Below are 13,052 nucleotides of genomic sequence, written 5' to 3'. Positions count from 1 at the left end.
ATGAGGAAAATCTTGCTTGTTTTGTCATGTTGACAAATAAGCTTCATGCACGCATCTTGCTTATACATGGAGGATAGATCTGCTTCTCTGCAATACTGGTTGATTTAGTAATCTTTAAGACAGGAATCCAAAGACCTATTTCATCAAACTAGAGGAAACCGACCCTAAAATATCCCCCAAATTATGTTATTGTGAATCAATCTCTTTTCTCCTTTGCCCCCCAGGACTGTCCAAGTCTCTTGCCACTCACAAAACTTGCCTAATGCTGGGAATATGCTGTGGCTCAATAAAATATAATGGGAACAAGTAGTGGATTGGAAAACTACCTGTAAGAAGCAAGAAAGGTAAGCACATACCAGTTCCTGATTATTTGTAGATACCTCAGGAATGTTTATCCACCTATATGGAGTTGCTGATAGTTACATGAGTTAAAGCTCAGGGCGAACAAAAAGAAAGAAAATCTGAATGTTCTGCACATGTCAGACACTGGGGGTAGGGTGTCATCAAGAATAGTCTCTGGACCACAACAAATGCTAGTACACAAATCCATTTCAAATAAAATATTTCAAGCCTCTTTGATCTCTCTGTGCTGCTTAAAAGATACATAACCTTCACAAGACTGTGTATAGCAACTCTACATTTCAGAAAAATGCAGAGGACATGATTGACATTTGGACTGTGTTCCAGAAGAACACTCAAGTTGTGCCACAAGTAGTATAAATAGTAAGTCTTTATTCTGCCTCATTCATAATTGAAGGACAGTAGCATGTTCTTGCATAGTTGGATATGCATGTTTTCTGAACGATCTGTAACTATAATGGTTAACAGCATTTATAGTGATTTGAAGAGAAAATAGCTTTGTTTGCTATGTGTCTCTTTGAGGCATGAGTGCATCTAACTGAACTACAAAACAACTGTTCACAGAAAGAACACAATACTTGTGCAGTTATATGGATTTTTTCCCCTGTAGAAACTATTAACCATCATTGTTAATGGTAAATAAATTCATAACTATTTATCATGGTGCCCAGGACACATATAATGTTTTATAATGGAAATCCTTTGCTAGAATCCACAATAAATCAGCTTTCTCTACGAAACAACAACCTACACTGCATGGGTCTGAATAATTTTATTTCTGAAAAGAAAATGCTCTTCTCAAGTAGAACAATTTGATAATGGCTGGCTAGCTAAAGTATATTTGCAATTTGATGCTGAGACTGTATTGCAAGACATTCTTGGAGTTTTAAAATAGAAAATTGAGAGACTAGAAAAATGAAGGCAAAGAAAATGTTTGCACTACATTTTTAACAGCACAGTTGACTAATACAATGTACATTGTACTAATCCCAGTAAATCTCTGAGAAGTAATATCTTAAGGTGGATTCAAACATTCAACTAATGTGTCTGGGCTATGGTTTCCCCCTAGAAGTGCAAGGGCAGATTCTGATCCAACTATGCAGAAAGACAAATGGACAATCGTGTAATCTGCTAGTAATAACATGCCATTAAAAAGCTGCTTTTTGGTGACACATTACCACCGACATGTTACACAACTGGGCAAATACCAATATAGATGAGCTCCTCAGCTTGCTAAGTTATTGAAAAAACAAAGTTGACATAAACAGAACAGACATACCTGAGCCTTGAATATTTTGGAGTGTATTGTACAGACCAGAGAAAAAGTTCAAAAATAATGGCTTCAATCCAACGTCTCATACGCTGCAGAAGGAGGGGGAATCCCTTCTGCCAGTGGTTTCTGTTCTTCTGGCAGAAGGACCCTGTTGGATTCAAGCCATTTTTTGTTGTTATGAAATATAAAGTGCACATTGCTGTGGCAGAAGAAAAAAAGCACAATTCAAATGACTATGTGCCTCAAATACATTGAAACCTAATTTTGAAAAACAAAACAAAACACAGAATTGTCAAGTTTTACTTTTAGTTTAAATACAGTATTTATTATTGTAGTATATACCTTTCTACACTGTAAACAAAAGTGACTGCACCCACACTGCGTCTGAAGCCTTTAAAGTCACTCCGAAAGGATTCCTTGGCACAAGATCACCAGAAGAAGAAAAAAATCCTTACAAGACGTCATCTATATTCAACTTACTAGGAATAGGTCTAAGGACGTCAGGAATGAGAATCTCCACCAAAGCCTGGTACATCACATGGTCACAGTTACACATCCATTTCAGAATTGACTCATTTTTGCACAGAGTAATCAGCTTTGCTTTCGGAAGTCGACTTTCTATTTCACTCAGATTGCTGGTGTGAACAAATGTATTAAATGAATAAATGAAAATGCATTTACATGAAGATAAAAAAGAAGAACAATGGACTTCAAAGCTTTTTTTTTTAAATAAAACATTAGAGATGTCTGAAACGCGTCCAACTGCCCTGAGGCACTTTGTGTTGTAATGGCTGATATATGGCCTTCAGAGTTTTAGCCAAAGAGCACCATTTCATGCAGCAGTGATAAGAATGGTCTTTGGATTGGATATTATTTCATGAGAAAATAACTGGGCCCTATTCACCTAAAATAAAATGGTATGCATACAAATATATACTGCAGTTATCATAGCAAACAACTACTTAATTTAGTAATTAAAGAGATAACATTCCAACTTAGTATGCAAAATTTAGATTTTTATTTTATTTGAAAAATTTTCTAAAGTACACCCACAAGGTCTGAAATGTAATGACTAACCTTGGCTCAGTAATAGTAGTGCCATCAGTTGTTGTCGAGGGAGAGTAGCGCCAGAAAGTCTGCCACAATTTTTCTATTAGGCTAAACTGAAGGTTCACTACAACATCCAATATTGCCTAAAAATCCAAAGCAGATACAGATATTCTTTTACTGAATGAATGAAAAAGTATTGAACCCCTGTGACAGCAACCCTAGACACACAAAGTGAGTAAGTCCCATTGAACTCAGTGGGGCTTCCTTCTGAGTAAAGGTGTTTAGGATTGCATGTTATTTATTTGCTATTAAAACATTTGTATCCCACCCTATATCACAAGGATCTCAGGGCGGCATACAGATAAAATTATACAAACAATATAAAACAATAAATATACACAGCTAAAAACAAATTAAACAAATTATGTTTTAATATTATTATTTTTTTAAAATGGAATTATATATATATATATATATATATATATATATATATATATATGGTATCTTGGGGCCAGTACACAAATCCCTTAGTTGCTTTGGGGTTTCACCTTCCCCTCTAACTCTGCTCCTGTCTTTCCCAGAACAACTTTCCTCAACTCTTCTCCTGCTGATTAACCATGGTTGACATTTACACTGCACTGACTTTAAACAGATCTGAAGGTAATTTCAACACTTGGTTAACAGCATAACAAAGCAAAGGTTGTTGCTGTTGTAAGCTTAATTATGGTTAAGGCCAGGGGAGAATTTGTGAAACGGGGTGGGAGTGGGGATGACAGGGGAGAAATAGTTAAGGAAGTCAGATGTTATAGAGATTTTAGTTAAGAGATCAGAAGTGTGACATGTCTTCTGGCTCTTTGGTTTTGCAGGCTGAATCACATATGCAAAAGAATAGGATTTATGCAAAATATTTAAGAAATTACTTTAAAAATATGTCATTTTTATCTTGATTTTTTCCAGTAACTAGTTGGCAGCTAACATTAAAAACCAGGACTACAACCTAAAGAACTGCATGAATCCCAGTGAGAGTTTTGACTTACTTTACGAAAATAGTAGCTTCTCATGCTGCACAGCAAGTCACTTTGAAAACTAGCAGGGAGTTTCAAAGGCATTCTGCAATGTGGCACAGGGAATATATTGTTCAGAGTAGTAAGTCAGGAATCTCAATAGGTGCCAACAAGCCTTTAAGCACACCTTCAATATTTGCAAGCCTTTAAAGCAGATCTTTAAGCAAATCTCCAATCTTGGGCTCACAATTGCATCTTTTCAAACACACGCACATATCGGGTATGTCAAACATTAATTCTCTTCACAGTATTCTGCTTTTCATGCAACAGAGATATTACAAAAATACATCTGAAGTATTAGTGTGTATCACATCAGGAGCTCTCGACTGCATGAGAGGGATTCTTAGGGGAAATGGCTTTGTAGAATCCCTCTTCCTTACCTCACAGTGCTCTCGATAGAGACTCTGCAATGACTTAATATCCTCAAAAGTAGTACCATCTGGCAGAGAAGAGATTTCAACTTCTCCGAACTCTGGAAGTGCTCGAGATGCATCTGTTTCCATGACAACACAATGGAAAAAGATATCATAGACTGTGTCAATCACAGTTTAATTAGGAAAACATTGAATGACACAAGGAAATAAATACCAAAAAGGTCAAAGTATTGGACTCAAAACCAGGAAAGTATTAGGTTTTATTGTAAGTTTAAGTTTGCAATTAAAAAGAAATCCACATTTTATACTTCTAAATTAAATATTTCAAGCAAGGTAGGCAGATCTGCTAAATAGGAAGGGGCTGTGTGGGACATATAGTCCGACCCCCTGCTTGATTCAGGAAATCCAGCTCTGCTTGAAAAGGTCCAGGGCAGGTGTGCCCACCACCGTTCTAGACAGTTGGTTCTCTTATCATCAAGACATTTCTCCTACGAAATCTATCCTCCCATAACTTAAGTCCATTACATTTATTCCTGCCCTCTTGGGTAGTTGAGAACAAGTCTTCATTCTCTTCTATGTGGCAGCCTTTCAGATATTTGAAGAATGCTATCACGTCACACACCCAGTCTTCTTTAATGTTCCCAGTAAACATAAGTGCAGCTATGCTGGATTAGACCAATGGCCTATTAGTCCAGCATTCTTTTCCCATTATCCAACCAGATGCCTGTGGGAAGCCTACATGTAGAACATGAATGCAACAGCACCCTATTGCTCATATTCCCCAGCAACTAGTATTGAAAGGCATACTGTCTCTGATAGTGGAGGTAATATATAGCTATTATGACTAATAGTCATCTGCTCCATAAATTTGACTAATCCCTTTTTAAAGCTATTTAAGTTGGTGTCACTGCTGGACCTTCTGAGAATGAGTGCTATTGCTTAACTCATTCTGGAACAGACCCATTAAATACAATGGACAATTTCAAGAATACCTTTGTAATGTAGAGTATACCAGGTTTCCCCCCCCATCCCTTTGGATACCTGTATATTTCTCACATACCCAAAAACTGTTGATGATGCTGACTTTGGGCAATTACAGTTTGCTCAACAGATGTGCCTGTCTGCTGACCAGTTGTCGTGAAACTGTCTGCAACTCCATCCACTTTCTGCATAGGCTTGTACCTAAAATATATTATAGATGTAACATAAGATTATTCCTTTGTCTCCAACAGAAACCTTAGCCCATAAAGTTGTGTTCAGCAATGTTTCATGGCACATTCCATAAAGTTAGCAAAAAAGAGAAGGTAACTATCTTAGTTTTCTCGATCACCACTCATTTTCTGTACCACATTTCCTCAGCTGTCTAACTTAAGTAAAAAAAAATTGCTTTAAATACAAATTAAATCTGGGAAGAAGCACTGCACTTATAATGCATGTAGCTTAGGATGTTTACAACTGGTTTTGCATTCTTTTAATACTACATGAAATCACAAGAAATAGGCTATTAGGTAATTAAAATAGTGCTGAATTACCCCCATTTTTTGGCAGCCACTCAAATTGCACTTGTCAGTTCTAACACAAACATCATCAGACCATTTACTTAAAATGCATGCAACTCCGTGTTCTCTATCATATGTCTCTTGATTAACAAAGTTCATTTAATTAGTAATTCAAACCATGAACTCAAAAATATTGACTCTGAAGTAATATTACAACTACTTTAAGGCTACAATAGTTCATCACAATAAAGATTTTTCAGAATTTCAGGTTGCACTATAATAGCCAACTTAATTCCTAAGCCCCTGCATTTTATGGTAGTGAATGGTATGAGCTTTGGAAAAGACAAATACACAAACCTAAAGTGGTGGATTGCTCTAGGAAGCAGGGACTTAATTTTAGTAACAGATATGTTTAGCAAAAGTTATAGTGCAGAACAGTGATCAATAAAACAACGTTGACTCAATACAAGTCTTATGTGGGCAGACAGAAGCCAAATTAGAAATGAATCATTATTTTATAGCTATTTTTCACTGAAAGACCACAAAAGAATGTTTGCCATCATTTGCAGATGCCTTGAAAATTAAGAAGTTAAATGAATATTAACTCAATACATAGTGATCTATTATTTCAATACTGTAGCACCTGAACAGTACTGAAACAGTTTTAAAATCATGAAAGATCTATACAGAATTAATTTTAACAGATTGCGGTATGGATTACTTCTGAGACATTTTAACTTTCTACAACCATTCAATAAATCCTAGGAACTGAGGAAAACCCATAGAATTTGTCTCCTATAGGTATTATGGAAATCTAAAGATATGAGGCGTCTAAGAAAGGAGGTAAAATAACCCCAAATTTAAATTAGTTATATTTGTTTTCTCTAATGAAGCAATAGAACATGTGTGCTTCCCACTGGAGATGCTAGAAGAAATTAAAAATAATGTTGCTCCAAACAGATGGACTGTTTTAGGATGCTGTAACTGTATCTTCCGCATAATAGCTATTCTGATTTTTCTAGAATCGTGCAGCTATTTTATTCAAACAGATATTTATGTTTCAGATTTACCCTCGCTCCTTAGCCTCCCTGATCTTTCAGTTCTACCCACCTCATGAGGGTCTGCTGTTTTTTTCAATCCCTTATTTCCTTCATCATGCCTTCCTTTACTTTCCAATTTCTAAACATGGTGTCTAATCTTTCTTTGTACCTTCAGCCACTAGTGATTCTAGTTGTGTTATTCTCAGCTGCCTCTTGAAACACCCGCACACCCGTTCCTCCACTTTCTACCATTGGCTCTCAGTCTGCCAGCCAGTTAAGGCAGATCTGAATGACATGTCTAATGCCTAATCTAGTCATATTTGATGGGATCAATTTCAGTTATTGCAACCTAATGATTGGCTACATAACTGCAAATACTTTGTCCGCATGACATAACTTCTAAATCTCTGTTGTCATGGCTAACTGAGGCGAGTCAGTGCGGCATGACCAAGTGTGTCCAAGGTATGGTCAGTGTGTTGTTGCATGAAGGAGTGGTGCCTGCCATACTGAAGAAGGTGGTTCTGCGACCACTCCTAAAGAAGCCCACCATGTACCCAAGGAATTGTGATAGCTAATGCCAAGCCATGGATATCCCGTCGCAAGTACTCTTGGATGAAACTGTATCTACACCTGTACCACTCTGGGTTCAGTCTTCATTGCCTTATTGGGTGACATTTATTGAGTAAGGGACAGGGCGAGTGCAACTTTGCTCTTCTTAAAAAACTTTTGATATCAACCATGGTATCCTCCTGGACCAGCACAATTGGTTCTGTTCCTCCCTACAGGGTTGGTCTCTGAAAGTTTAGTTGGTGAGAGCACTTCGGTCCCCTGGCACTTGTACTTTAGGCTATTGCAGGGCACTATTTTGTCCTCAGTGCTGTTCAACTTTTATATGAAGCCATCGGGAGAGGTCATTTGGAGGTGTCATCAATATGTGGATGACACCTGGCTGTTTCTCTATACCATCTGAATCAGGTGTGGTCATGCAAGCTCTGGGTCAGTGCTTGGACCCAATGGAGGGCTGAATGAGGGTCAATAAACTGAGTTTAAATCCTAGCAAGGTGGTAGTACAGTGGGTAGGTGGGTCACGGATCTGGGATTTGGTGGGTTGCCTATTCTAAATAGGGTTGCACTTTCTTTGAAGGACCAGGTGCCTTCTTTGAGAATGGTCTTGGATCCATCTTTGTTACCCTCGGTGGCTAGGAGTGACTTTTACTAGCTTCCATTGGTACACCAGGGATAGCTTGGCCATTGTGGGATAGGATACCTTGGCAACTGTGGTTCACGTATTGGTAATCTCAAAATTAGATTACTGTAATGTATTCTATGTGGAGCTACGAAGCTGCTAACAGGAGCTTCCTCTTGATAGTATGTTCCCTCTTTTGTAAAAGGTCTGTACTAATTGTTAATAAGCTACAGGATAAAGTTTACAGTTTTGTTGCTAACATATAAATCCATAAACAATTTGGGACTAGGGTAATTTAGGGATTGCTTAGGGATTTCCTGATTCGTTATGTCCTTGCCCAACCTTTGCAATCTTCAGAAGGAGTCCTTTTGATGGTTACATGATCCTGAAATTCTCCGTAGGAGCACTATTAATGAAGTATTTTGCATTGCAGTACATACCTTCTGCAATACACCTGTAATTGACATCAGACCGGCAGCTACAGTTTTGACTTACAGATATCTCCTTAGGTCCCATCTCTTTATACAGGCTTTTCCTGAGGTGTGACTCAGCCTGTTACAGTTATAGTTTAATTGGTCGATCAGTTATTATTTTATTGTTAGATTTTAATTTTTATGTTGTCATTATGTTCACCACTTTGACAATTTTGTTGGGAAGCTGTATATACATTTGTGAAATAAATAAATAAGCATTTCTCCATGTCACACTGCCTTTCAACTTTCCTGCTAGTGGATATACTGTTGTCAATATCCTGTACCTGATTATTCCTCTTCATTAGAATCTTTGAGAATGTACCAGAGCATCACAAATGTTTGACTAATGAAGGGATGAGCAGATCTGTGTTACAGATGAAAACAAGCCAGTTTTTAATCCTTTATAAAATAACTATTTTGGCTTGGACCCAGACAACGTTAGTCATAGCTTAGTCCCATTGGAATTCATAGAACAATTTAGGCATGTCTAACTTAAGTCCTATTCATTTTAATGGGACTAAAGCTTGACTAATTTAATTTGGACCCAACCAAATTAATGTTTATGGAGGTGGGGGGGGGAGAAGAGTAACATTCCTATAAAGATATACTCAAAGGTGTCTTGTTATGCATATACAGTTTTAAAAAATCACACAGTGGATAAACATTTATTAAAAACAAATTCTGTAACGAGAGTGGAAGAGAGATGTTAAAAATGCTGCATGTTCTTTGCTCCCCCTAATTAAGGTAATAAAGAAAATCCTGCTGGCAGTACTAATTCTTTTCCTCAGTATGCCTGTCCTTGGCAATCAAATAACAGTAAATGAGAGAGAGGAGGGTGTGTGAAGATTGCTTTGTTGTCTATTAGCATCATCATCAATCAACAAAACATGTATGACCCTGAACATGTTTTACTAGTTGAGAGATGGAAGGCATATCAGTATTCTACCTGCTATCCCTGATCAAGAGGCCCAAAAGAACTGGGCTCAGGAGAACTGTGCATCTTACTGACTAATGGTTTTCTTTGGAATAACTCCAGTCTGGTCACAGTCATGTAAAGGAAAATACTTAGCTCCCAGTTTGGGGTGGGGGATGGGGGAGGAGAGAAGAGAGGCAAAAGATACATTCAATAACTATTAATCCACAAGCAAGTAGAAGTTAAAGGTAACAGTGATTATGAAATAAGTGTTTTAGAAAATGACACAATCCAGACTTTATTACTAAAGTTGAGTCTTACTCGGCTTCTTACCTCAGTTTCTGACAAATTATTCACAGCTAGCGGAAGTTAAAGATCTTATTTAGAATTACTGCTATATATTTATTCACTACACTTGCTTTACAAACATAGTTGATATGCGTAGATATCTGGATGGAGATTTAGATGAATAATCAGCTATCTTTTTTGTGGTTTAAAAAAGTGCTAGTTGTTTAACATGGAAAATGGCAATCCTCCTAGAACTGCCTTGCTGAAAATGTTACAAGATGTTCCCAGCTGCTCTGTAAGAGAATCTTTCAAAAGATGTTTCTTGCATTTGACAAGAAAATGGATATGTGCCATTTCAAAGTAATTTATTTCAAAATGCAGTTATTCAGAAAGCCCTCTTCAGCTTACTGAGGATGTTGACCCAATCTGGAAATAATGTGACGAGTTAGACAGGATTCACCCACAACTATACCAGACGAGAAGAAATTGAGATTTTGGCCCCAAACAAGTGAAACCTTTTATACAGGTTTGGTCTCAGGGTTGCTTAACTAGATGTTTATACAATATACAGTGGAGCTGTTTTACAAAGCTAAATAAAAGTAATACTGTATACAAGGATCTCTTGCACATGCTTTTCAGGATTGTGGCTTTTGACTGGGCCTAGAGTCAATACGTTTGATGAATAATGTTGAAAAATGTTAAATAGTATTTTCAAATTCTGTTTGATGGTAAAAGTTTGTCAAACACAAACTGAGTTAAGAAACACAATAAATGTCTATTTTAACCAAACCATTTCAGTCATCCCTCATAATATTTAATGGTAAATGACAACATTATTAGACATTGTAATAATGGCTGAAGGACAACATAAAGTATTACCATGAAAGCATAAGTCACATTTAATTTGCTTCCTTCCTTAGTCCTGATTCCATATTTTACTACAGTGGAACTACCATAACTTTACCCCAGTAACTTAGGGAAAAGCAGTGGTACAGAAATGGCTAGACAAGTAATTGCTCAGGGCACAACTCCTACATCGTATTTTGTACCCAGCCAAATTCTGTATGTTGCCTGAGAAAGTAAGCCCACATCACAAACGGCAGCTGAGGTGATAGAGCTGTGCCTGAATTTTTACCATGGGGGCTCACTTGACTAAATGTTATATACAAGAAACAACAACAACAACGCTTCCACAAAGAAAAGCAGATGTCAGGGAAAAGCATCCTGGCCCAGCCTTCTTCTTGACATGATGGTTTCCTTAGGCTGCAATCATATACTCACCTTATCTAGGAGTAAGCCCCACTGAACTCAATAGGGCTTACATCTCATAAGAAATGTATGGGATTGTGCTGTTCATGGATATTTCTGTTATGGAACAGAATTCAATCCAGGGAGCCCCCATTTGCAGTCTTAAATGGTCCAATCCAGAAACAGGTTTACTACCTTAACTACTGTTTGTGTGAACTCTTCCATAGTACTGTAACAAACCTGACCTCTGATAATAAGTGCAAGCAAAGATTTACATTTGCACACAAATACATATTTAGATACGGGCATCTCAAAACTCTATCTCAAATTATGCTCAAATTTCAACCAGGCCTTTTATAATAAATGAATGAATGACCAAACAATGCAGCAGTAAGTGAAGGAGCTTAAATGAAGTAATAAAAATGGTATTTCGTAAAGCAATGATCCTTAAAATGTGCCGCAGACGAAGTTTTTCAGGTGGTCTGAGAGACCACTGCAACAGCATTCCAATGTAGTTGAACTGAACATATAGAATAAAAGGAATGGAAAAGTGTTGCTATGTATTGCTACGTTTGCTTATGTTCTGTATCACTAAAATGTTTGTCAAGCAATGTCCTACTATTCAGGGCCAATTCAGAGAGCAGAAGAAGTAGAGTTCAGAGGCCTTTCAAGGTGTTCATCACATAAATATAAGAGCAATTCCCAAAAAACAGCAAATTGAAATAATGATCTGCAGTAAAACAATGTTTAAGAGCTATTGCACAAGAAATGTTCTTCTATACCACGTATGGGCAACCTGTGGCCCAGATGTGGTGCTTGTAGGCTGCCTGTACGGCCTGCCATTTGTAACACTCCCCAAATTCCCCCCATGCTGTTGCTTCAGCTGCCGCCGCCACAACTGTACTGGGGAAAAGGCATACAAAGAGAATCATCCCCATGTGCCCTCTTTCCCAGCATGATCAGGCTCCTTATGAACCACCAAGCAGCTGTTTGGTGGGCAATGGGGAGCCCAACTGCAGTGGGGAAGAGGGCACAGAGGGATGACTGTCCTTGCATGCCTTCTTCCCCTGCACCACTGGGCTCCTGATAGCACTCTAGACAGGTGTTTGGCAGTCATGTTGGGGAAGAGGTGGTATGGGGACAATCCTACTTGGGCACCTTCACCCCACACACAACTGCACTGCCAGGAGGCCAACTGTGCTGTGAAAAGAGGATGTGCAGGGATGAGTATCCCCACATACACTCTTTTCCAGTATGATTGGGCTCCCAACAGCCCAACTGTGCTGGCGATGAAGGTGCGCAAGTAGGTTCATCCCCACCCACTCTCTTCTCCAGTGTGTTTGGGTTCCTGATAGCTCATCAATCACTTTCCTGGTACCCTCTGGTGCTAGGGAGAGGACATGTAAGGAGAACAGCTCCTGGGTGCCCAATTCCCCAGAAAAAAATCCTGATATCCTACTAAACTATTTGGTAGGCAGTTGCAAGCATGATTTAAATGGGGAAAATAGATGGAACAATACATGGTCTTCTCCATTTAAATGGTCCACTTCCCCACCAGCTGATTGATGTGGGGGAGATGTAAAAACTGCCATCAGCATGCAGGATGGGGAGGTGTAACTTTCCCCATCCTTGCCCACTGAGATGGAGAGGGGAGGGGAGAGAGAATGTGTGTATGAGCGTATGTGTGTGTATGCATGGTGCACACATGTATGCATGCACAGATGCAGCCTCTGACCTACTGCCCATCCCAACTGTATCTCTGGGGAAAAACAGTTGCTCGCCCTATGATATATATGTATTCTAATCTTTACCCTACGGCACAGATCCCCAACATGGTGCCCCCAAACTCATCCCCATTTTTTAAAAATATATGTAAATGAATTTGCATATATCCATAGCAATGAATACATATGAAATATATGCAACTTTATAGCAATTACACCTAGGCTTCAACAAAAGTGCACAAAATAACCAAATAAGTATCCATTTGAAGGTGGTGTCTATATGCCACACATTCAAATATTGAAAGCACCATAAATTCCTCAATCCTTTGGATTATAGAAGTGTTATCCTTCCAATGTTGTAATATCAGCTTGTTAGCTATCAAAAGGGCACAGAGAATCCATTTATGCTGACCATTTGTTAATTTCTATGAAGCAGGTAAATAATTTAAAAGAGCATGTACATCAGTGAATATTAAAGACTGTTCCAGTACAACATTTATCTCCCTCCCAAAAAGAAGCAACTATTGGACACTACCAAAACAGATGTTTAAAAAGAAGCA

At 38.2% G+C, this 13,052-nt stretch overlaps 1 protein-coding gene across 1 annotated transcript in view; it reads right to left on the bottom strand.

The window, feature by feature from the left end:
• Positions 1-13,052, bottom strand: part of RFX3 (regulatory factor X3) — a 160,174-nt gene that overhangs the window by 18,405 nt on the left and 128,717 nt on the right. Inside the window, exons 8-11 of the mRNA XM_063129286.1 lie at positions 5,182-5,303; positions 4,128-4,240; positions 2,711-2,826; positions 2,114-2,268 (exon numbers count right to left, since the gene is read on the bottom strand). Coding sequence (XP_062985356.1) covers positions 2,114-2,268; positions 2,711-2,826; positions 4,128-4,240; positions 5,182-5,303 — 506 coding nt within the window. The remainder of the gene's footprint in view (positions 1-2,113; positions 2,269-2,710; positions 2,827-4,127; positions 4,241-5,181; positions 5,304-13,052) is intronic.

Source organism: Elgaria multicarinata, chromosome 6 (assembly GCF_023053635.1).
Source record: "Elgaria multicarinata webbii isolate HBS135686 ecotype San Diego chromosome 6, rElgMul1.1.pri, whole genome shotgun sequence".
NCBI classification, from domain to species: domain Eukaryota; kingdom Metazoa; phylum Chordata; class Lepidosauria; order Squamata; family Anguidae; genus Elgaria; species Elgaria multicarinata.
The sequence above is the reverse complement of the archived record's forward strand: the minus strand, read 5'-3'. Positions and strand labels throughout refer to the sequence as shown.